This window comes from Ostrea edulis, chromosome 8 (genome assembly GCF_947568905.1).
Source record: "Ostrea edulis chromosome 8, xbOstEdul1.1, whole genome shotgun sequence".
NCBI classification, from domain to species: Eukaryota; Metazoa; Mollusca; class Bivalvia; order Ostreida; family Ostreidae; genus Ostrea; species Ostrea edulis.
This window is the reverse complement of record NC_079171.1, coordinates 77055470-77080957: the sequence shown is the minus strand read 5'-3', so window position 1 is coordinate 77080957 and position 25488 is coordinate 77055470. Positions and strand designations below refer to the sequence as shown.

The following is a 25488-nucleotide window of genomic DNA, read 5'->3' as shown; positions in this document are numbered from 1 at the left end:
CAGCTCGCTGTATCGCATCATTCAGGTTTACAGGTCTTGCCTGTTTTATCTTGAGACGCATCTCTGAACTATGTAATCCATCCAAGAACTGTTCTGTGGACAGTATTTCCCTTACGTCATCAGGAGCAGTCGGGTAAGCTAAGTTAACAAGCCTCCGTACGTCTTGACCCATCTCCGGCAAACTTTCAGATGCCTTTTGTCTCCTTTCTCTCAGCTGTGCTCTGTAAAGCTCAGTCTGGTTTACTGGAGCAAATCTATCCTGGAGGGCTTTAACTAGCTTCTGATAGCTCTGTCTCTCATCCCTGGGCTGATTTCCTAAAACACCTTGTGCTTGTCCTCTAAGGGATGCCGCCAAGTATAAACCTTTCTCAATATCTGTCCACTCATTCAACAGACATACAGACTCGAAATGAGACAGGTAATCATTCCAGAGACCTGTGCCATCATATGTTGATGGTTTTACAAAGTTTCGGGGCTTAGACAGGACCTGTCCATGCTGGTTTGCATCGATCCTAGGACGTATCTCGGGCATCACCGGTCTGTTGTTAGATGCAGGACAAGTACATCTCTCATCATCTATGCATGCATCATCACTGACATATCCACTTACACTCTCTCTCCGTCTTGCATACGGGGTACTGGTACTCATCCCTGGTACGAGTCTCGGGCTACCGGATGCATGCATCCTAGAAGAGTTCAGGACCCGTAACGAATCATGTATCTCTCTCTCGAGGCGATCTATCTCCCCCTCTAAATAATTTACATCTGATTGTAAACCTTGCACATTCATTCTTGAATACAAATATTTTTAATTTAATGACTGATCCAAATCCCGTTGCTGCCACCAAAATTTGTAACGTGTTTAGGTTCGATGATTCGGACCAGTCTGGGGAAAGTATGATTATTGATGAATGAATATGTATTTAAAACAAATGAACAACTAAGATAACGAGTCAATATATACAAATAGTTTTCAGGATTACCTATCCTAATCACACACAGCAATGAAACCTATAAGGTATGGGTAAACAAGGCTGGAACCTATGCTAGTCTGTATCCACTACCGGACAGATACTTGTGTAGTATGTACGTCCTACTACAACCGGACAAATCTCGACACCAATAAGGCAATAACAGAAGAAATACTTTATTATTATCCTCTAGACCAGTATACTCGCCACCGTATACTTAATTACATTAATACACACCGTATTAAATATTGTCGCACCTTCTCTCCTGTCGAGCTCCGAAAAATGAACTGCGATCTATTGCCAGAACGCCCGTATTTATACTACTGAGCACCCGAACTACCCTCGGATGCTATCGTAATGCCCTACGATAAAGCCCGGTTGACGTAAGCGTTATATTTAGCCTCCAACAGGTTATGATACATCCCGAACCCGATCTCAATTTGTCACAAAAGTAAAAATGAATAAAAAAAACAAAATAAATAATATCGAGGCAATTAGAAAATAAAAATATCTCATTCTACTTTTAGCAACATAATTTAAATAATTATTGATCAAATTACCTTGAACGAAAATCAAACAGTCCGTCTCAATTTTCTGTATGAAATCTTTCTTTTTTTCCACAAATTGAATTATACTGACCTCAGAAACTTTCTCCAGTTTTGGTTTGACTTTTTGTAAATGATTTGATATTGCTTTGAATTGATAGTATGAAGTTTGACATTAAAATTATAAAAACAAAAGGGATCTATAAAAGATGAACAATGAAAATTCTGTGTATTCATTTGTGGTGTTGTGCAAAGGTCGCTACGCCACTTGATTATATTTCTATACAAAAAAGTGAATGAATTACTCTCTTGATCGCATATTGTTGTACAGCAGTGGCGGATCTAGCGGGACGGGGTGGATGGGGAGGGGAGGGGTGGGGGGGGGGGAGTAGCGGGGCTTGATTTAAAATAAAACATATCAATTTTGTTTATAGGCATGCACCTATGTTTGTTTTTTAAATAGTCCATTTTTGCCATTTTGGGATCTCCACGTTTACAGGGGGGGGGGGGGGGGGGGGGGTTAGGAGAAAAAGGTACACACTTGGGTTGCATCTCTCTCATTTAAAAAAAAGGTCCAGATCCGCTATTGTAGAAATTTTGAAAATATATTGAAGATTACACATATATATAGGAGCAAACCTGAAATCATGTTGCACAATGGCGTCACGCCATGGGTGAGTAAAAATGGGGGAGGGGTGTCAAGAATGAAAATGTACGCTGACATTTTTTTTCAATTTATATTTAGATGTTATAGCCTATACAATTTAGATTTTTTAGAATTTACGTTTGCAGATCTAAAAGATACGGGAGTACGTGTACCCCAACCCCCCTTTGGTTATGGTAGTTGGGGGGGGGGGGTGTCATATAAAAAGATCTCCCCTTCCTTCTCTTTGGTTGCAAAATTTTCTTGATCCGCCACCAAAAAAAAAAAAATCTTGAAAGGAACTTCTCGGGTCATTCCGTAAGCTCGGGAATATGAATGTGTTGTATTTCACTTGCCGGAAAGGCCCGAGAGTGTGCGATTGCTAAAACAAGAGTTGTCTTTCTTGATGAAGCAGAAGACACTTGCAGCGGAAACGAAGATGGATGCCGAATCAGCGTGATCAGACAGAAAGCTTATATTTGCGGATACTTAGCGAAAATGACTGTCAGGTACAGTACTATGACACGTAGGTACCATTTATTTAGATTCCTCTGGTTATTTGGTTTAGCCTGAGTTCCATGAAAGAAATATTCAGGACAGACGGGTTTTTCAAATTTCATGGGTGTTGCTAAAACGCGGAACAGAAAATGGAACGGAAAATATTGTATGCAGTGATGTTATGGGGGGTCACCTGTGAATAGATGAAATTGACTGTTTTGAAGAAATATTTACCGGTCAGCGTTTTTGTTACTTAAATAGAAAAAAGAAAACTTAATCATTAAAGCCAAAATATTCACAGCCTTATGTGAGAGTAAAGTAAGAGTAAATTCGGACGGTTGAATGCCATCCATATCAATCGGAACTCCTCGAATTGCATCCATGTCAGACCATCCGGTGTCAGGTTTATCCGTCCTACAGTTGAACCGTCCCTAGATGATCCGTCCTCTGGTAAACTGTATGTTTGTAGAATTGTGTCAGGGGCAGTCGAGCAATGCATCTGTTGTTTCAAGTGCGATAATCAATAATATGTTGACGGTGCTACCGTTTGAGCGAGCGCAGCTACTTAGGTATGTACATATTTTGTAATGTTCATGCTTTGATCAGGTTTAATTTAAACAATATATATTTGCCAAATACTCAGTATATGACTAAAATTAGGCAGCAGAAACAGCCCATTCTAGTTTTCTCCCATGGTTTAAACTTTTATATCAAGTCATTAAAACAAAACGTATACATGAATGGGATTGAAATATTTTTATACCTATACATTTTATTTCTGCCGCCTTCACGGTGACTTACTTAACCTTTGACCCGAGACTTCTTCTGAACTGTATGCTCTCGAAAATAGAGGCTACTTTCCCTATTTTTACTTTCTATCTTTCCAAGTCACTAATACACACCTATTTGATTTTTAAAAATGAAATTCATATAATAATCTCCTTGTAGCAATGGCATGCTTTAGAAGAGAAAATTTGAACAAAATTTATAATATTGTACATAATCCTAGTTGTAACACAATGATGAAATATTTCAGCACTCTCAAATAATATTGAATAAATTGCAACATATTTGAGACCCTCTCCACTGTTTTTGTAAGGATACATTGAAATTTATTCACAAAACTAGAATTATAATTACTGATTTTTCAGTCATGAAGTGGCATGGCTGGTTATCAGTGGTGGGGGGGGGGGGGGGGGTCATCATGGTTTGCATTACCGGACGAGCCAAGGGAATAGATTTAAGTAGTTCTTATTTTTAGACGTGAAAAAAAAAAGATTTAAGAAATAATGTTTTTGATCCGGCCGAATTCCATCAATTTTTTTGCGTTTTTATTATTTTTCTTAATCGCTCTGTGTCTAAAGAAAAATGCAAAAGTAAAGGAAGAACCTCAGTCTTGATAAGGCATTTTCATGGTTGATATAGAGATTGCAAAATATTTTGCAGAATTTGTGAGGCCAATCAGCCAGCAACGTCCACCATTTCTGGACACCCATTGTCCGATTTCACCACGACCTGGTGTACATCTTTCAGATGTGGAAGTGTGACTATTCACGGTAACAGTAAGAGACACGTCTTTGTCCTTGACTGCATTATTAGCAGTAAGTCGAGCGAGGCAACTGTTGCAGCTAATTTTCACAGACAATTACAAACTCGGGATGTAGTGTTCTTATTGATGCTGGTACTGATTGTTCAGTAAAATATCCAACAAAAGTAGAAGCTCTTATTCGCATAAGCAGTGAAGGCCCACTTATTAGGGCCCCGCATGAAATGCGGGAAGCCCTATAGTAATCACATTGTCCGTCCGTTCGACCGTCCGTCCGTCTGTCTGTCCGTCAACACTTTCTTTGTGACACGATAACTCAAACAGTTTTTATCGTAGTTTTCAAATTTTGTGTATGTGTATTTATTTGTTTTTTTTTTATGTAATATAAGAAATGCTTGATGTTACATGTATATTGAATTAAAACACGTCATTCCCAGTCAACAACTTTCGATCGGGGTCGGAATACGAAATAAAATTTCTTATATCCGGTTGCAAAGTGAAACTGCTTCATGCTTCAAGTTATTGAATTATGTAGCAATTGCACGTTACACATTAGAGAACTGTTCCTTTTGATAAAGAAAGTCACAAAATAGATACAAAATGAGTGTACCTTATTCATTACTGTTACCGAGCTTTCGTCGGTGAAAATCTCGAAATGGCGTGTTTCGCGGCGCTTCGTCCACATTTTCTATGTGAGTATTTTGATATTTACTTATGCATTTTTTGCGCATACATGGTATGTCTCGGCTAGGAATAATGGAAACTTTCTCACCTATGTATGTAAAGACATATTAATCTCTGTTTTTAAAAATGTAGAACACTTTTATCAAATGACAATGTGTTTGAAAACGCTTAGAGCCACGATGTCAGAATTTCCTTTTCCAAGACATCAATATGTCAAATTCATAATCCTTTTCTAATAATATGTACCATATTTTGTACCAGTTATCCATTTTGAGTCCCCTATTACAATGGGATTTTGTTGCACTCTGTTGTGTTTGAGTGGATGTCATGAGTGTGTCAAACAGAAGTAATTTAAATTGCATTAGTCTCTCAAAAATATGCTTCATGATTCCTTTTTCACAAATTGGCATTCCAGTGTATCTTTATATATTATTAATTCTAACATATATACCAGCCCCAAACATTGCTATATCAAATACAGATGTCACTTTCCTCTAATAACCCTCGGCGGGGCCCTTGCTGACCGTGTCAGTTTTCTAGTTGAGGACTTTAAAGTAAATCCTTGTTTGGAACGCTAGGTTTTCTTCCCCAGAAGCGTACTGTAAAATATACAGGATGGCCCAATGCAATACAACTTTTGCCAGAGTAAATACTTGACTTGTTAGCATCCAGCATGTTTCACAGCACATTTCTATTCAGTTTAAAAATAAAACAAACAAATCGCATACATGGGTGTTGATTTTTTTCTTGAAAGATATTCAAATTAAAAAAAAAACTTGTAGATCTTATTTACAAAATCTTTTACCATGGCAAGTAGAAATTTTGAACATGGCGACTAGATATATGAAAATGGCGACGAGAAATTTTTCTAGGTGGCCATTTTGTGACCTGATAGTAGATGTGACTTGGAGCACTGTTTTGAATATGAATTCTTTATCATGTTTATGGCAAGACCTTGTTATACTTTGGTGTTGACCCTGAACAACAGCAGAGCCAATGTGGCTCAGGTGAGCGATGTGGCCACTGGGCCTCTTGTTTATATTGTTATGTTTTTACATTCATCGGGATCTTGTTCCATGGTAGGGCATATGCATATCTAGAGGTAGTAGATGAAACGCAGTTCATTATTCTAATATTTCAAGCTCTTTAATCGCAATAGGAACATACTATTGAAAATATGTATCAAATATGTTCATTAATCATGTGAGGTTTTTTTCCCCTATAGGTGGTGACTGAAGTCTGGTCAGTCGGCAGACAGCAGTACTCAATTTACTGCATTCCTACAATCCAACTGAAATTACGGGTATTCAGAATCGGCCTTCGAACAGTTGATGGTAAGTAGAATCACAAACAGGATTCAGAAGTCTGACTCTTTATAAGTAATTAAATTACAGATATTATTGTTATACATGTATATACAGGTTTTGTTTTATGTTGCATGTATTTTTTGGCAAAAATGGGGACCTAGACTTGATGCTTTTCAGCTCACCTGAGCCAAAGGCTCAAGTAAGCTTTTCTGATCAAATTTTGTTCGTTGTCTGTCGTCGTCGTAAACTTTTCACATTTTCGACTTCTTCTCAAGAACCGCTAGGCCAATTTCAACCAAACTTGCCACAAAGCATCCTTAGGTAAAGGGCTTTCAAGTTTGTTCAAATGAAGGGCCATGTCCCTTTCAAAGGGAAGACAATCGCAAAAATGCAAAAATAGGGTGGGGTCATTTAAAAAATTTTCTTCTCAAGAACCACTGGTCCAGAAAAGCTGAGATTGACATGAAAGCTTCCTGACATAATGCAGATTCAAGTTTGTTCAAAGCATGGCCCCCCCGGTGGTTGGATGGGGCCACAATAGGGGGTCAAAGTTTTACATACAAATATATAGGATAAATCTTTCAAAATCTTCCTCTCAAGAACCACTGAGCCAGAAAAGCTGAGATGTACTTCAAAGCTTCCTGATATAATACAGATTCAAGTTAGTTAAAATCAAGGCCCCCCGGGGGTTGGATGGGGCTACAATAGGGGATCAAATTTTTAAATGCCAATATATAGAAAAATCTTTAAAAATCTTCTCAAGGACCACTGAGCCAAAAAAGCTGATATTTACCTGAAAGCTTTCTGACATATTTCAGATTTCAGTTTGATCAAATCATAGCCGCAGGGGTAGAATGGGGTCACAAGTTTTGCATACAAATATATAGGGAAAATCTTTAAATGTGAGCCAAGGTGACTCAGGTGAGCGATGTGGCCCTGGGCCTCTTGTTGAACTCATTTTTATCCTCTTGGACTAGTGACAGGTGTCAATGGTTTTTTTTCCAGAAGCCCGCCCTGGTAGATGGAATCTGCCGCTTGACCAGCAGCACTGTCCAGGTCAGTGGTTACCTATTGCTCTAAACAAGGGTGGCACGTGGAGACTCATTTTTCCTGATGGTCTTGACGTTCACTAGCTGGCAATATTTGTGACTCATATCAGCCTCATTTACATTCTGAAGTTTAATTCATAACAGATTGCTGGATATTTGTAGAGACAGTGGTTGATGCTGGATATATGACTTTTCCTCAGCCCATCATTACCTGCTGGAGTGCTGGTAGAGGCTGAACGCTTTAATAAATATAACTGTGATCTTGCTGAGATGTAGTAATCCATGGGAATTTTCCAAAGAAGATTCAAGAGAAGTATTCAATTTTCTCATAAGTTCAGACTGTAGAGAGCATGAAAGCAGATATTACAGTTATCTCCCTTAGACTAGATGAATTACAATGCAACACTTTCAAATCATCGAAGTTTAGAGTTATAATGCTGTTTGAATTCTCTGAATTTGGCTACGGTTACTAGTTAAAGACATAACCACATGTATTGCCTCAGTTTACTTACAATTATAATATACAGTATAATTTGTCCAAACCGGCCTCTGAGTACTCCGGTGCTCTGTCAATTCTGGCCATAAAATATAGTCTATAACATTTCTTTAACAAATCCTTTATTAATAATTCCCTGTACTCCGGATACTGCGTATTCTGTATATCGGCCGGCTCACACAGTCCCAACTGCTATCAATTAACTTTAATTATCCTGTGTAAACCGGCCCCTCGATGATACACCACCCTAATTGTTGTGGTCAATTGTATTCGGTGTACACAAGGTCCCAACTGCTCGTAATTAGCTCTAATTATCGCATTTAAACCAGCCACCCCACGATGACCAACCTGTCGGTATTCAGTCGATCACACGCGGTGTACACAAAAGGTGTCTCAAGAGAAGCCACAGGTAAGTAAAAGAGTGCAACTGGCGATGAGTCGCGATCAGTTTAAAATAAAACCTGATTTTTATGGGGTGCACTTTTCAATTATGACAGCACCACGCTCGAGGTAATGGCGCCCTCCCCCTAACGACAGAGACGAGAACTGACATTAAAAGACAAAATTCAATTAATCGATGGATTCGATACATTCTTGGAATGAAACAAAATCGGCAACAATTCCGTTATGTTTTTTAAAAGCAGGGTTTCCCCTCGTGGACTTCTCGGAGCTCTACGGCAAGTCAGACAGTGATGATATGCAGTTAGTTAGCATAACTCGCAATGTCCGGTCGATCACTCGGCATTGTATTAGTTTCCGTTTCACAAATTGAGACAGTTGAAAGCGATACATTTACAATGAAAGCTGGGAAAGACAAATTTTAAACGAACACAACACAAACTTGACGAACGTACATAATGTAGCACCTGATAACGGCGATGATGTAGACGAAATCGACAATTTACCAACAGAAAATTGCGCGAATAATTCCCAGATTTTAAACTGTTTAATAAAAATTGAAACTTTTTCAAATGAGGATGACAATAAAACACTGATATTTATATTTTACATTTTGAATTCTTTTGTGATTTTATATTAAAACGTTAGCAATCATTACACACGTATGCATAGATAGTGAATACAAGGGAAGCAACTCTCATTCTTGTCAACATTCTGCACTCCGGACTCTGTGCAAACCGGCCAATTTCTTTGGAACCACACATAGCCGGTTTAGACAGATTATACTGTATACCTATAAGTATAAATTGTCCTTCTCTTAATTTTGTATACTTTGTGGAATTTATGATCACTGTTCGTTATCTTCTCTTTATATTACCAGTATATTCTATGTACCTGACTCACCAGGAATGCATTGTTAGGTCACCTTAGTCACTCAGGTGATCGTTTGCTATTGATCTGCCCGTTCGTTATTGTCATCTGTCAATTGTATATATGGATTCGTTTAACACCCCCCTCAACAAAATTTCACTCATGGAGACATCATCAATTCCGGCGAAGGGGCTGCAAAATTTAGGTCTATGCTCGGCGCTTATGGCCTTTGAGCAGGGAGGGATTTTTATCTTGCCACAAAACATTCTTGGGAAAAGGGGATTCATGTTTGTTCAAATGAAGCAGCGTGTCAACTTGAAAGGGGAAATTATACAGTGAAACTTCTCCAAATCGGCCCCTCAGAAAACCATTCCTCTCTGAATATCGCCCAATTCTTAAAGTCTCTGTAGGAATCTTAACATATCCTTTCAAAGAAATTCATATAGTCCAAAATGTGACTTATCGAGATTTCCGCCATTTTTGACAAGGGACTTCTGGGATGATCCTCAGTTAAAGGTTCAGATTTAGCTCGGATTATTCTGTGCTCTTTAGTCATTGGAGCTTGGAGTATGAGCCAGAGCACTGCGCTCGCTATTAGTATGCAAGTAGCTGCATTTAATTCAAATTGAAGTTGAACACAAGGACCCCAGGGGTAGGGTGGGGGCAGAATATGAAATCAGAGTTTTATATGGTAATATGCAGAAAATTTATTAAAACAAAGACTTTTCAAGAGTAGCAGGGCCACACTAAATCATATCCAAATGCAAATGTCCCCAAGTTGTGTGAAAACAAGGTTTTTTTTATGACCCTGACTAAGGATGGGGTGGAATTGTTTTTGTCCTGTCTGTCTGAAATTTTAACCTTCCTCATAACTTTTAAATAATGAGCAATGGGGCTCTCATATTTGCATTCTTTTTTATAGCCATAAAGTCTTTCACCTCGTGACCTTGACATTAGAGTTTCATCTACTGACCGGTTTAGGTAGGACTTTCACATTTTGTATACATATAATGACCTGAACGTTTTACAGAATAGTCATATTGGTATTGAGGCATTCTTGTGTTGTGTGAATTTAAGTTTGCTTTATGTCGTGAACTTAGGGGCTAGGTGGGACCACAAAATAGTGTCAACATATTTCATAGGAATAATGATTGAAAATACAAAAAAAAAAATTGAAAATCAAAACAGCTGACCAAGAGCAAGGTGACTCGGGTGAGTGATGTGGCCTAAAGGCTTCTTTGGGCTTAAACTCTAAGGTTATAAAGTATGTTTCTAACAATTTATCTGAAATTATTTGTATATGTTGATTTTGGGGTCCAAAAGGTCAAGGTCACTACTGGACTTCATAGAAAAGCTAGTATAAATTCATTACGGAAGCATATGCCCTGCGTTGCAGAGTTCTTATTCATATTCTATCATGAAACAGAGAACAAAGTCGCTTGACAAAATTTTCTTCCAAAAATTTACTGAGCATTTTCAACTTGCAGACAATTTTACTTGCCTGTCTGATTTCTGGTGATTCCAGCACTCAATGCTACTTTGGTTTTTCAGCTTTCTGGACCTTAAAAGATGTTGACACCCTGCTGATGGAGCAGATCCTATTTCTTAGAAGCAGAAAGCAGTTCTCTTACCATCAGATCTGATCCATTTTTGGAGATAGCCTTTTGTATGGAGCTGGTAATTTTGTTTTCCTTTTTAGTTCACTTGAAATCTAAGCTTATGTGAGCTTTTTTGATCTCCCCTTATCTGTGGTCCATCCGTACTTTCTTATGTAAACTTTTATGATCCCCAAAAAATTTGAGGAGCATTAATACATTCTCTGTCATGTCTGTTCCACCTCATATCTCCTAAACTTTTTCATCAGAAATTGATCAAATTGATCACAAATGTTCAGGTAAGGACTTGTGGACCAAAGTCTATCAAGGTCATTGTGGAAAGGCCAAGGTCACTCAGATAATAAAAGTTCCTTATTTCAACAGTTTTTGATTCCCGTCTCCTAAACCATTCATCAGAAATTGATCAGCAATAGTTCTTGGGACGGGACGTTTGGTTCAAGGTCATTTTTGAAAAGTCAAGGACACTCAGAACATGTACTTTATAGAAGGAAAAAATGCTTATTTCAACTGTTTTAGCTCACCTGATTCTGATCGCCTGTTGTCCGTCATCTGTCTATCCGTCGGTAAACTTTTTACATTTTTGACTTCCTCTCCAGAACCACTGGCCAATTTCAAACCAAACTTGGGGAAAAAGCATCCTTGGGAGAAGATCATTTAAGTTTGTTCAAATGAAGGGCCATGCCCCCTTCAAAGGAAATGATCACAAAAATGCTAAAATAGGGTGGGGTCGTTTAAAAAGTTCTTCTCAAGAATCACTGGGCTAGAAGAGTTGAAATTTACATCAAAGCTTTCTAACAGTGCAAATTTAATTTTGTTCAAACCAAAACCCACAGGAGTAGGGTAGGGCCACAATAGGGGATCAAAGTTTTACATGCGAATATATAGGTACAAATTTACATGAAAGTTTTCTGACATAATGCAGATTAAAGTTTGTAAAAATCATGGGCCAAGGTGACTCGGGTGAGCGATTTGGCCCATGAGCCTCTTGTTGAATAGCCTTTGATCACATATCACACAAGTAAGGGGGGAGATCAAACGTTCAATGTTTCACAAAAAACTAAATTCAAATAGTTTTCACCAAGACCCCCCCCCCCCCCCCCCTTTAGAATGTTGAAACTAATTGATTAACAAGTATAAACATACGATTATAAATAACACTCTGTGTAATTTTCTACTGTTTATTCACAATTGAAAGTGCACATTAAAACTATTAGATGTTTATTAAAATGTAATGTTATTATGTGGTTTTTAACAATAGCTTAATTGTCATTTTTCTCTTTCCACTAAAGTGTAATCAATGTTGGATGACAGGAACTTATGGGTTATTTTATCCCCCCTCCCCCTAACTATTTGAATTTATTTTTTTATCCAACATCGATCTTTTGATACTTGCCCCTAAGTAACAGGCAAATTGAAGGCTCAAGTTAGCTTTTCTGATTAAAACTTTCTGTTGTCTGTCATTTGCGTCGTTGTAAACTTTTCAAATTTTCATTTTCTTCAGAACAACTTGGCCAATTTCAAACAAATAATATTTGCGTTATGGGGATTAAAGTTTGGTCTAATGAGGGGCAACATCCTTCTCCAAGGGAAGATAATAGTGAAATTACACTGACAAAGTTTAAAATCTTCTCCAGAACTAAAGGGCCAATTTCAATCAAACTTGGTAAAAATCATCCTTGGATGAATGGGATTTACATTTGTTCAAATGAAGGGCTGAGATAATGCCGAAAATGCAAAAATAGGGTGGTGTCATTTAAAAACCTCCTCCTCAAGAATCAGTAAGCCGGAAGAGCTGAAATGTACACATAAGCTCTCTGCCATAGTGCAGATTCAAGTTTTGTGAAAATCATGGCCCCAGGGGCCTGGGATAGGTTAGGAACACAAAAGGGGATCAAAGTTTACATGCAAATATATTGGGAAAATCTTTAAAAATCTTCTTGTCAAGAACCACTGGGCCAGACAAGTTCAAATTTACATGACAGCTTTTATATGTTGTATGTATATTTCCTGTGGCAAGACAGTTCATTTTATATCATGACCTTTGACCTTGTGACCTTCAACTAGGATTTTGGTCTACTTTTGAAACATAATCTATCAAATATATTTGGATCCATTTTAGGTGGGGCTTTCATTTTTAGCTCACCTGAACCGAAGCTTCAAGTGAGCTTTTCTGATTACATTTTGTCCGTCGTCCGTCCGTCCGTCCGTCTGTAAACTTTTCACACTTTCGACTTCTTCTCCAGAACCCAAACTTGTCACAAAGCATCCTTGGGTGAAGGGGATTCAGATTTGTTCAAATGAAGGGCCATGCCCTTTTTCAAGGGGAGATAATTAAGAATATGTGAAATTTTGGTGGCATCTTTTAAAAATCTTCTTCTCAAGAACCACTGGGCCAGAAAAGATGAAATTTATAGACAAGCTTTATTAGGTAGTGAAGATTCTAAATTGTTAAAATCATGGCCCCCGGGGATTGGATGGGGCCACAATAGGGGATCCAAGTTTTACATACAAATATATAGGACCAATCATTAAAAATCTTCTTCTCAAGAACCACTGAGCCAGAAAAGCTGAGATTTAATATATGAAAGCTTCCTGATATAGTGTAGATTCTAAATTGTTAAAATCATGGGCCCCAGGGATCGGATGGGGCCACAATAGGGGATCAAAGTTTGACATACAAATATATCGCAAAAATCTTCAAAAATCTTCTTCTCAAGAACCACTGAGCCAGAAAAGCTGATATTTACATGAAAGCTTCCTAACATAGTGTAGAGTTAAGTTTGTTAAAATCATGGCCCCCGGGGATCGGATGGGGCCACAATAGGGGATCCAAGTTTTATATACAAATATATCGCAAAACTCTTCTTCTCAAGAACCACTGAGCCAAAAAAGCTGAGATTTATATGAAAGCTTCCTGATATAGTGTAGATTCTAAATTGTTAAAATCATGGCCTCCGGGGGTCGGATGGGGCCACAAGGGGGGATTCAAGTTTTACATACAAATATATAGGAAAAATCTTCTTTTCAAGAACCACTGAGCCAGAGAAGCTGAGATTTATATGAAAGCTTCCTGATAGAGTGCAGATTCTAAATTGTTAAAATCATGGCCCCCGGGGGTCGGTTAGGGCCACAATAGGGGATCAAATTTTTACAAACAAATATATAGGAAAAATCTTTAAAAAATCTTTTTCAAGAACCACTGAGCCAGAAAAGCTGAGATTTAATATATGAAAGCTTCCTGATATAGTGTAGATTCTAAATTGTTAACATCATGGCCCCCGGAGGTCGAATGGCGCCACAAGGGGGATCAAAGTTTGACATACAAATGTATAGGAAAAATCTTTAAAAATCTTCTTTTTAAGAACCACTGAGCCAGAGAAGCTGAGATTTATATGAAAGCTTCCTGATATAGAGCAGATTATAAATTGTTAAAATCATGGCCCCCGGGGATCGGATGGGGCCACAATAGGGGATCAAAGTTTGACATACAAATATGTCGCAAAAATCTTCAAAAATCTTCTTCTCAAGAACCACTGAGCCAGAAAAGCTGATATTTACATGAAAGCTTCCTAACATAGTGTAGAGTTAAGTTTGTTCAAATCATGGCCCCCCTGGGGTAGGATGGGGCCACAATAGGGGATCCAAGTTTTACATACAAATATATAGGAAAAATCTTTAAAAATATTCTTCTCAAGAACCACTGAGCCAAAAAAGCTGAGATTTATATGAAGGCTTTCTGATATAGCGCAGATTAAGGTTTGTAAAAATCATGGTCCCTTGGGGTCAGATGGGGCCACAAGGGGGATCAAAGTTTTACATAGAAATATATAGGGAAAATCTTTAAAAATCTTCTTCTCAAGAACCACTGAGCCAGAGAAGCTGATATTTACATGAAAGCTTTCTGACGTAATGCAGATTCAAGTTTGTTGAAATCCTGGCCCCCGGGGGTTAGATGGGGCCACAATAGGGGATCAAATTTTTACATACAAATATATAGGGACAATCTTTAAAAATCTTCTTCCCAAGAACCACTGAGCCAGAAAAGCTGATATTTACATGAAAGATTTTTGACATAATGCAGATTCAAGTTTGTTCAGATCATGGCCCATGGGGGTAGGATGGGGCCACAAGGGGGGATCAAAGTTTTACATACAAATATATAGGAAAAATCTTTAAAAATCTTCTTCTCAAGAACTAGTGGGCCAAAGAAGTTCAAATTTACATGAAAGCTTTCTGACATAGTGTAGATTCAAGTTTGCAAAAACCATTGTCTTCAGGGGTAGGTTGGCACCATAATAGGGACTACGTTTTTGCATGCAAATATATATGGAAAGTCGTCTGATATGGACCAAGGTGACTCAGGTGAGCGATATGGTCCATGGGCCTCTTGTTTGTATATAGATTATTTATGGAAAAACCTTATTTTGTGAAGTTTGACCTTAACCTGGGAGTTCGATCATTCTGACGTATTCAATATCTCCTGAACATATTTTGTATTTAAATTTTTATGACAATGCCTATTTTTTCATACTATAACCTTTGACTTTGTGACCTAGATAACAAAAAAAAAAAAAATAATGATTATTGAAATTTGACCTTATTTCAAGGAAATGTAACCTACCAAATATTTTCAATAGTATTCAAGGTAGGGCTTTCATATTTTGTTTATAGGTTCTTGTTGACAAAACGACCTTGTGGTACAATCACATTTGATCTTTTGACCTCCACCTACTTTCCAAAAAAATGGCCTAGTTAATATCTTCTAAACTATTTAAGGAAAAAGCTTTTATATTTTGTGTATAGATTTTTATGGCAAGACTTTGATTTAGTGTTTGACCTTATGACCTAAATCTACTTTTGATAAGAATCTGACCTCTTCATTATCTCCTGAACTATTTAAGATAGAGCTTTCATAGAACTTCTAGGACTCAGTATTCATACATGTGCACTGGTTTGGTCTCATTTTGATACATTCAGTATCATTGTATCGATCTTTTGAGTATAAATTTGTGATCTAAAAGCATGATATAATGGTGTAAAGGATCAGTTTGTGGTTAACCAATATTTGATGTGAAAATAAATATTGTAGGGTAACGGTTACTGGAGACATGCTGTTGATTGATGAGGATAATTTTCCCGAGACTCTGACATATTGCAGGACCTGGATAGCTCTACTGGTGTTCAAAATGCCAGGTTTGTTAATGGAATTACATGTAAATGTTCCATGAAATGTCAGATGTGTTAATGGATTTACATGTGAAATGTTCCATGTAATGGCCAGGGCATATGTAATATAGCATTAATATTTTTAATGAAACTCTGGTGACCTATTGCAATTGGTCTGCATCCGTTGTCATGCGTTGCCTGTCGTGTTAGGTGTGTTAACATCTTCAAGACAACGGGGAAATAAATTGTAAATTTCAGAATTCCTGGACTCCTGTGGCTTTAGGGGCGGGGCAAAAACTGTCCAAATTTGACCAATTTTCAAAAAATCTTCTTTACGACTATACATGTGTAAGAAAAACTCGATGCATAGGGATGTAGAGCAGGAAAGCCTCCATCAAAATTGTAAATTTCATGATCCCTGGGGTAGGGGTTCTGACCTCAGGGCGATGCCAAACATGTTATATAGTATTGGTGTGTAAAACACTTAAATGACATCTTCTTAAGTGCTATTGAACCTTTCTTGTCAGCGGAACTCCTCTGAGAACACTCAACATCATTTCGTGAATCTTTGTAGTTAATAGAAACATGCTGTGTAGATGTGCATATTCCCAGGAAATTCTGATTGTCCCTTTTGAACTTAGAATTTCAAGTCCGTCTGTCCTGTTGTTGTCAGTACAATTCCTCAGAGATCGCATAACAGAATTTGATGAAAATTTGTAGTTAATAAGGACACACTGTGTAGATGTGCATATTCCCAGAAAATTCTGATTCAATTATTTTTCTTGGAGTTATGCCCCTTTTGAATTTTGAGCCCGTCTGTGCTGTTCTTGCAGTAATGCATAGCATTACCATTCATTATGTGAGACATTGTTAAGCAATGTTGGAGCGTGGGGTATGTGAACTTGATCACTTTTACTTTCTTTCATTAGTCAGGTGCTCTAACCATTGAACAACCATGACGGGTCTATCCGAAACCCCTGTTTTACTAGTCACGTGCTCCAGTCATTGAGCTACCGTGACCGGTTTTTCTGAGACCCCTGTATGAGTCAGATATTTTAACCATTGAGCTACCATGACCAGTCTATCAGAGATCCCTGTATTACAAGTCAGGTGCTCTAACCATTGAGCTACAGTGACCGGTCTATCAAAGACCCCTGTATTATTAGTCAGGTGATCTAACAATTGAGCTACCATGACCGGTCTATCAGAGACCCCAGTTGTACTATTCAGGTGCTCTAACCATTGAGCTACCATGACAGGTCTATCTGAGACCCCTGTATTACTAATCAAGTGCTCTAACTATTGAGCTACTGTGACTGGTCTATTGGAAACCTTTGTATTACTAGTCAGGTGCTCTAACCATTGAGCTACCATGACCGGTTTATCCAAAACCCCTGTATTACTAGTCACATGCTCCAGTCATTGAGCTACCGTGACCGGTTTATCCTAGACCCCTGAGCTACCAAAAAAAAAAAAAAACAACTATTGAGCTACCGTATGACCAGTCTATCTGAGATCCCAGTATTACTAGTCAGGTGCTCTAACCATTGAGCTACCATGACTGGTCTATCAGAGACCCCTGTATTACTAGTCAGTTGCTTTAAGCATCGAGCTACCATGACTGGTCTATCGGAGACCCCTGTTGTACTAGTCAGGTGCTCTAATCATTGACCTACCGTGATTAGTTTATCGTAGACCCTTGTATTAATATTCAGGTGCTCTAACCATTGAGCTACCATGACCGGTCTATCAGAGATTCCTGTATTACTAGTCAAATGATCTAACAATTGAGCTACCATGACCGGTGTATCAGAGGCCCATGTTGTACAAGTCAGGTGCTCTAACCATTGAGCTACTGTGACCGGTCTATCTGAGACCCCTGTATTACTAGTTAAGTGCCCAGTTTTTCAGAGACCCCTGTATTACAAACCATGTGCTCCGTGCTTAGAACATCTGACTAGTAATACACGGGTCTCTGATAGACCGGCCACTGTAGCTCAATAGTTAAAGCACCTGATTAGTAATACACGGGTCTCTGATACACCGGCCATTGTACCTCAATAGTTAGAGCACCTGATTAGTAATACAGGGGTCTCTGATAGACCGGTCACTGTACCTCAATAGTTAGAACACCTGATTAGTAATACACAGGTCTCTGATAGACCGGTCACTGTAGATCAATAGTTAGAGCACCTGATTAGTAATACAGGGGTCTCTGTTAGACCGGTCACTGTAGCTCAATAGTTAGAACACCTGATTAGTTATACAGGGGTCTCGGATTTGATTTCCAGTTGAAGCACGAGTTTTTCCTTCCTGTTACATTTACATATATATAAACATGTAAATATACCACACTGTAATAGACTGGACATTTTGTAAGATAATTAAGTTCTGAAATACAGACAATTGTTGACAATACAGTTAGATATAATTACACTTTGTGTTTTGTAGGACTGTGGAGTGTTGTGATGTTATTGATGGTCAACAGAAGACTGTGACCTTGAATCTGAAGATCTGTGATGAAGACTGGACGTTTGGGGTCACTCTCTGTTACAGTACTACAAATCTAAGTAAGTACTCAGTAATAATGTAAGACTGAACTCTGTATCATGTTTATCTAATATATACATTGTAAAATCAAACACATATTGAAATACATAATTAACAAACGAATAATTAGTAGTTTATCACACACAAACAAGTATATGTACTTGTATAGATGTACTATAATTCAAGGCTACACACAAAATACTGACAAAGTGACTTAGTACATCACAAGAACTGATTTACCTTTATTTACATTTCATGATTAACATGTGTCTAATTGTATATAGATAATTAACTAGTAACACAATCTAATTATTAATTAGTATACTAAGATTAGATATAATAATACAGATATTGTAAGATATAATTACTAAACAGCAGTGAGAGACTAATGTTCTATCAGTTAAACTCACAAACACAAGTACATGTTAATTACACATCACAGACACAGGGCTGTAATTAACACAGAGCTGTAATCAACACAGGGCTGTAATTAACACAGGGCTGTAATCAACAAGCAGCTGTAATCAACACAAAGATGCAATTAACACTGTGTTTAGATGTGTAATGAACAGGGTTTTTAGATGTGTAATTAACACTGTAGAGCTGTGTAATTAACACTGTGTTTATAGATATTGGATTTTCTTCACTTTAGCAGTGTCACACTCAGCCACAAAGAGGTTGTCTCTGATGTCCACACATAAACAGAATGGAGTGTATAAATCACAGTGAATGTAACGGAGGAACTGTCCGTCCTGATCTAGGATGTGGATACGGTGATTGTTAGGGTCTGCTGTCAGGATGTGACTCTGGCTGTCTGTAGTGATGCCGTATGGAGTAAATGATTGCTTGGTATTAGAGAGATGACCAGTGTATCTAAATCGGAGTTTTCCTGACTGATTGACCACCACTACTGCACTATAGTCAGCCACACAGATATCCAGGTTCTTGTTCTCACTGAGGTATTTAGTGTAATCACCAGATGAGTAGAGAGGACGACCCTGATCATCAAACTGAATGCTTTGTTTCTCTGTGGAGCCGGAGTAACGCACGACTTTGGATTGTTTGTAATCATCACTGATCATGGTAACCAGGAGATCACCAGAGGCGGTACTGCAGACATAGAGAGGGTACCACCCCTGTAGTGTGATCACGGTCTGTATCTGTTTATTCTTAATTAAATTAACAGTTCCATCACTAGAGTCAGTATAAACAAGATCTCCGTCCCGTGTCACTGCTATGTCCTGTGGTCTGTCCCCTGACTTGGTTTGTATTGATGTCAGTAGTTCACTCTGGAGGTTGAGCAGCTTCATGGTTTTGTTATCCCCGCGTGTCCAGACTTGATCTTCACTCAGACAGCTAACACTGGCTAGATATTCATACCCAGTGTCTATGGTGGCGGTGACGCGCGGCTCATCAAGCAGTGGTTTGACTGGAGGAGACGATACAGCTTCTGCTGACTTGATTGTGTCGCCATGTTCTGTGTTAATGGATAATGGCGACAGAGAACCAAACATCTCATTGAGCTGATCTTTGTTTATTTTCTGAGCAGACAAACTGGGTACTGTAACTCGGACTTTAGGCGGTAATGTTCTAAATTCGGAATTCCTAGATTTGTAACTAGAGGTTAAGGAGACGTCATTTGATTTTAGGATTGATTTCAAGTCGGACATGATCTGTTTGAGTTCCGCCATTTTCTGTGTGATTTCATCTGTATTTTTATTCAGGGTTGATAGGTGTTTGTTTTTCATCTCCTGAATGTCGGATTTCCGCTGGTTGACAATGGCGGTAATCTCCCGGTGTAAGATTTCTCCTTGTTGATCGGCAATTGTTGTTAGTTCTCCGTAATTCGTTTCTAACTGGGCTTTCTCAGTTTGCACATCGGACGCCATTTCTTCATATCGCGGGTAAATTCTGGTCTCGAGTTCGTCCAGATCTTTCTGTAAACTTTCTGTTTTAGAGCTGAGTTTTTCCAGAATATCTGATATATCGTGACCTTCATGTTTACTTGAGGAGACGCAGGTAGAACAGACAGAAATGTCACATTTCTCACAGTAATGTTTACAGAGTTCGTCGGCGTGGTCTGGACATTTTGAGTAGTTAAGAGACTTTCTGTATTTATAGGGCACGACTTTGTGTCTTATAGACGAATCCGAGAGGTGCTTCCCAACACAGGTCTGGCATAGATTTATATGACAACGTTCACAGTGACTCTGTAGGTGGGCAGTTTTACAGAGGTCACACAATAGGATAATCTGGGCTCTGCGGAATGGATCCATTTCTGATGTCCGGTGTCACATGAGGAGTTCACTGTTAATTAAAATAGGGAATTTAGATTAAAGATTTAGATATGTTGAATCACATGACCAGCTAGAATTACAGTATGTTATATATACTTATATACCAGACATGAATGTAATGAATTACCCCCCCCCTTTTTCAGAAATGTATGAGATTATTTTAAAAATGAGTAGATCTATCTTATTGATCACACAAATTTGGATATTAAGTTTGTCTCACCTGAAAATCCAACATGGCCTCCCTGTTATTTCGACCTTCCGTCTAGTCCTGTGATAAAATACCTGTGCGGTGCGTCAGCCTGTATACACTATCTGTTTAAATAGAGTTTTAAAGTTTGTTTTGACCTAGTTCATGTTGGGTAGCGATGTCAACATTGACGTCACAAGGTAGAATTGTTTCAATCTATGTAAAATAGAATCCCTTCATTGTTGTCCACGTACAGTATCAATTGCGCCTGTGTGTGTGTGGGGGGGGGGTATATAATAATCACTACTACTGTTTCAGTTTGGACAGAGTTTTATATAGAGACAACTCCTGATTTAGGTGAAGCACTTACGGACGTAGCATTGAGGGCTGTTTATCGTGCCAAAGACTAGTTTGCATTGAGGGTTGTTTATCGTGCCAAAGACTAGTTTGCATTGAGGGTTGTTTATCATGACTATGCTGGCGCGACGTTGTAAATTTCTGCTCGCTATTATCCAGTGTAAAATTCCAAACCAACTTACATGTATGTGAATGACGTGTGACTTTCACAGAAATAAACAAAGTTCTGTTGAGCGCTTAGTGAAGGACATTGTATTGTTAATTAAAACAAAACATTATAAACATTTAGAGGCTAAATCAAACGTCTGACAGCCTCGCATAGTAATATTAAATTAATTATCATTTACTCCCTGTATCATAAATAAATAAAATTAATCACACTGTCCTAATTCTACCCAATGGATAGATAGATTGATTGATTAATTGATTGATTGATGTTTTCCGCCACACTCAACAATTTTTCAGTTATCTGGTGGCGCCCAGTTTTTATTGGTGGAAGAGAGAACCCAGATACAATGTACCTGGGAAGAGACCACTGACCTTCCGCAAGTAAACTGGGAAACTTTCTCACCGGTGCGAGCGATTTGAACCCGCACCGACAGAGGTGAGAGGCCGTGTGATTTTGAGCGCGATGCTCTAACCACTCGGCCACGGATGCCCATCCCAATGGACAGAAAGAAAGATAGATAGATAGATATCAATTGAGGGTTACACATTCCCAGGTCAATATGGTTTACAACATAATATTATACAGGTAAATTATTCCCCGCGTATCGACCTGTATCCTTCTGATCACCTGTAGTACCACGGTGGCGGATCTAGAGGGAGTTAACAAGTGGAAGTTGAATTTTTAAAACTTAATAAATATCTTATTAAGAAACCCCAAGCCATTTTTTTTTTCAAATTTATAACATGACATCGCAGTTAGATAGGGATGAAATAGTCTGTATCATTGCGATAATCATAAAACTACATACTACAGGGTTTGACACTAAGGCACGTCCGACTGACCGAGTCTAGTAAATGATAGGCCCGGTCGGGTAAAATGTTGATTTACTAGTCCGACTGGTCGTGTTAAAAAATAAACAAGAAGCTTTACTTTAAACCGTAAGATATTTTATTCTTAACTAAAAGAAAATAATTGTAAAGAGTTTGCAAGCAATCTTGAACCGTGTGATGGAATAATCTTTATTTTTAGTTCTAACAAATAAGTCGCGGTCGGAAGTGATGTTTTACGACATCTACTAGATGTTAATTTTAAACGGTTTATTTGAATTTACTATAATAAAGTGTTTATCAAGTCAATAAATTACGTCGTAAACAGCTATTTATCAGTGTTGACATCTGTGCGGGAATGTCTCTATATTTAAATACGACTTCTCGTCCACAAGGAAAGACGTCCCAGGAGAAAAAAGAAAAGGTTAGGAAGAAACAAAGCAGGGATTATGAAATGTAAATTAAATAAAAAGTCGGTTGAGGTCATTTTATGCTAAATAGACTAAGGGATATCCGTGTCGGGTAGAATTTAAAGAAACAGAAAACGTGTTTGAAAATCAAATGCAATGACGAGAATTAATGAAGATATTTTTGAGACAATTAAATACGTTTTGGTTCAAACTTAACGTTTGTCATTTAAATGAAATATTTAAATATGGAGAAACTATCAGGGGGGTGGGGGGGTTCCTGGAAAGTTGGTCAGGGCTAGTTGATATAAAGTCAGGTCTAGTAAAAATCATTTGAAGTAGCCCGACTGGTCTAGTGCTGAAAAAAGTAAATGTCAAACCCTGTACTATTACTGTAAATTATGTACAGCAATCAGGACGGTGTTTTCTGTATACTGACAATAAACTTTTTATGCTCGGCAGAATTTTACAGACTTTTCTGTATACTGACAATAAACTTAACACGCTAATCAGAATTTTACAGACTTTTCTGTATACTGACAATAAACTTAACACGCTAATCAGAATTTTACAGACTTTTCTGTATTCTGACAATAAACTTAACAAGCTAAGCAGAATTTTACAAACTTTTCTGTATACTGACAATAAACTTAACAGGCTAAACAGATTTTTACAGACTTTTTCTGTATACTGACAATAAACTTAACAGGCTAAACAGATTGATTGATTGAAAATTGTTTTACGTCCCTCTCGAGAATATTGTACTCATATGGAGGCGTCACCACTGCCGGTGAAGAGCTGCAACATTTGGGCCTATGCTCGACGCTTATGGTCATTGAGCAGGGAGGGATCTTTATCGTGCCACACCTGCTGCGACACGGGACCTCGGTTTTTTGCGGTCTCATCGGAGGGACCGTAGCGGAATTTTACAAACTTTTCTGTATACTGACAATAAACTTAACACGCTCGACAGAATTTTACAGACGTTTGTGTATACTGACAATAGACTTAACACGCTCAGCAGAATTTTACAAACTTTTGTGTATACTGACAATAAATTGAACACGCTAATCAGAATTTTATAGACTTAAGGAGATTCTCACATGTGTAGAGCTATAATACATTGGGTTAAATTCTGTCTCACTTGTTTCATACCGATTGTTAGGCCGTTCTTGGCACACTAATTTTGACTACGGATAACTCCGAGATATGGGGCTGACGGCGGATGTGACCGGTCGACAGGGGATGCTCACTCCTCCTAGGTACCTGATTTCATCTCTGGTATATCCGGGGGTCCGTGTTTGCACATCTCTCTATTTTCAATTTTGTATTGCTTGTATAGTGGTTTTGAGATTGATCACTGTTCGTTGTCTTCACCTTTCACCTAATTTTTTTTTCGGGGGGGGGGGGGGGGTTATTGTGTAGGCGTCCCTCTCGAGAATTTCTCACTGTATAGTATAGAGATATTACCATTGCCGATGAAGGGCAGTGAAATTTGGGCCTATGCTCGGACCTTATGATCTTTGCTGTGACACGGGGCCTCAGTTTTTGCGTTCTTATCCGAATGACCGCTTCATTTAGTCACCTTTTACGACAAGCAAGGGCTACTAGGGATCTATTCTATCTAGGATCCTCACGGACTGGTGGAGGGGGGGGTGCTGAAATGATATGCGACTTTGATTTCGGAAATGTAAATATAGAGCGAATTAGAAATGATCGGAAATCATATATCCGTGATTGAAGTGTTCCTGTCGTTTTAATGGCCCACAAAGTTTTTTTTTAAAATTCAACAATTTGAATCCACACGCCAGCTATTTCTTTTATCAGTGAATAAGATTACATTGCTTATTGAAAGCATTGTCTTACCAGAGGGCTCGTCACTCAAGCTTTCACTTACATATTATTCATTCCCTGCAAATGCAAAGCTTACATGTGTACAGGTAAACAATAGGTAAATTACCTGTGTATTTTTGAAGTGCGAGTGAAGCTTGTATTACGCGCCCTCTAGTGAGGAAATGACACGAAATACGTTACATGTTTTTGTATTATTACTCTTTTTTCTGTTGTAGATTGAGTTGAGTGGAACAATGAACCTCCGGATATCTATGTACATTTACACGTGTAGGATTAAACTTCTGTTGTACTCGCGTATGTGAGTTTATCCTGTATTGGGTGTTTGAGTTTTATTTCATAAATAGTTTAGGAATATAGTGTCAGCTCAGTATCTTAAGAACCCTTTGCTTGACAGACATAAAACCTGGTACACTCGTACAATTTGAGGAGAAAATGACCCCTATTGATTTTGAGGCTATGTGGTCAAAGGTTAAGTGTCAAACTGGACATAGGAATATACTGTCATCTCAATTTCTTGAGAATCCTTTAATTGACAGACATCAAACTTGGTACACTGTTACATCTTCAGAAGAAGATGACCCCAATTGAATTTGAGGTCACATGGTCAAGGGTCAAACTGGACATAGTAATATACTGACCACTCAATATCTTGAGAAACCTTTGCTCGACAGACATCAAACTTAGTACATTGGTATATCTTCAGGAGAAGATGACCCCTATTGATTTTGAGGTCACGTGGTTAAAGGTCAATGGTTGAACTGGACATAGTAATATATTGACTCCTATATTTTCAGAATTATTTGCTTTATTGACACCAAACTTGGTTCATTGTTACAGCAAAAGGAGTAGATAACCCCTATTTATTTTTAGGTCGCATGGTCAATCCACTCTTGACATAGGAAGATATTGTCTGCTCAATATTTGGAATTGATGATACTACTGTCAATTATATGAGGTGTGTGTATAACTCTTTCCAATTTTCCACCATGGGGGCATGTGTTTTACAAATATCTCTTGTTTAGAATTTTCTTCAAGTGTAGACGAAAACCA

General features: G+C 38.2%; 1 protein-coding gene and 1 long non-coding RNA gene across 4 annotated transcripts in view; one reads left to right on the top strand and one right to left on the bottom strand.

Moving 5' to 3' along the window:
- The first annotated feature begins 2480 nt into the window (after positions 1-2480).
- Positions 2481-24752, top strand: LOC125677923 (uncharacterized). Of its 2 annotated transcripts, XR_008797875.1 has the most exons (10): positions 2481-2685; positions 6113-6221; positions 7200-7250; positions 7406-7556; positions 9931-9989; positions 10560-10685; positions 15714-15817; positions 18242-18360; positions 18993-19492; positions 24654-24752. It is a non-coding gene; the product is annotated as an uncharacterized LOC125677923 (long non-coding RNA). The 2 variants fall into 2 exon arrangements; XR_008797876.1 differs by lacking the exons at positions 2481-2685; positions 6113-6221; positions 7200-7250; positions 7406-7556 and having other exon boundaries at positions 8918-9989.
- Positions 18391-25488, bottom strand: part of LOC125657452 (uncharacterized) — a 228610-nt gene continuing 221512 nt past the window's right edge. The window contains exons 1-2 of one of the 2 annotated variants that reach the window (XM_048877397.2): positions 20858-21092; positions 18391-20647 (exon numbers count right to left, since the gene is read on the bottom strand). In XM_048877397.2, the coding sequence (XP_048733354.2) occupies positions 18964-20616 (1653 nt within the window). In that variant the 5' untranslated portion in view covers positions 20617-20647; positions 20858-21092 and the 3' untranslated portion in view covers positions 18391-18963. Of the gene's footprint in view, positions 20648-20857; positions 21093-25488 lie in introns of those variants that run through there. The other variant, XM_056146876.1, reaches the window with a different exon arrangement.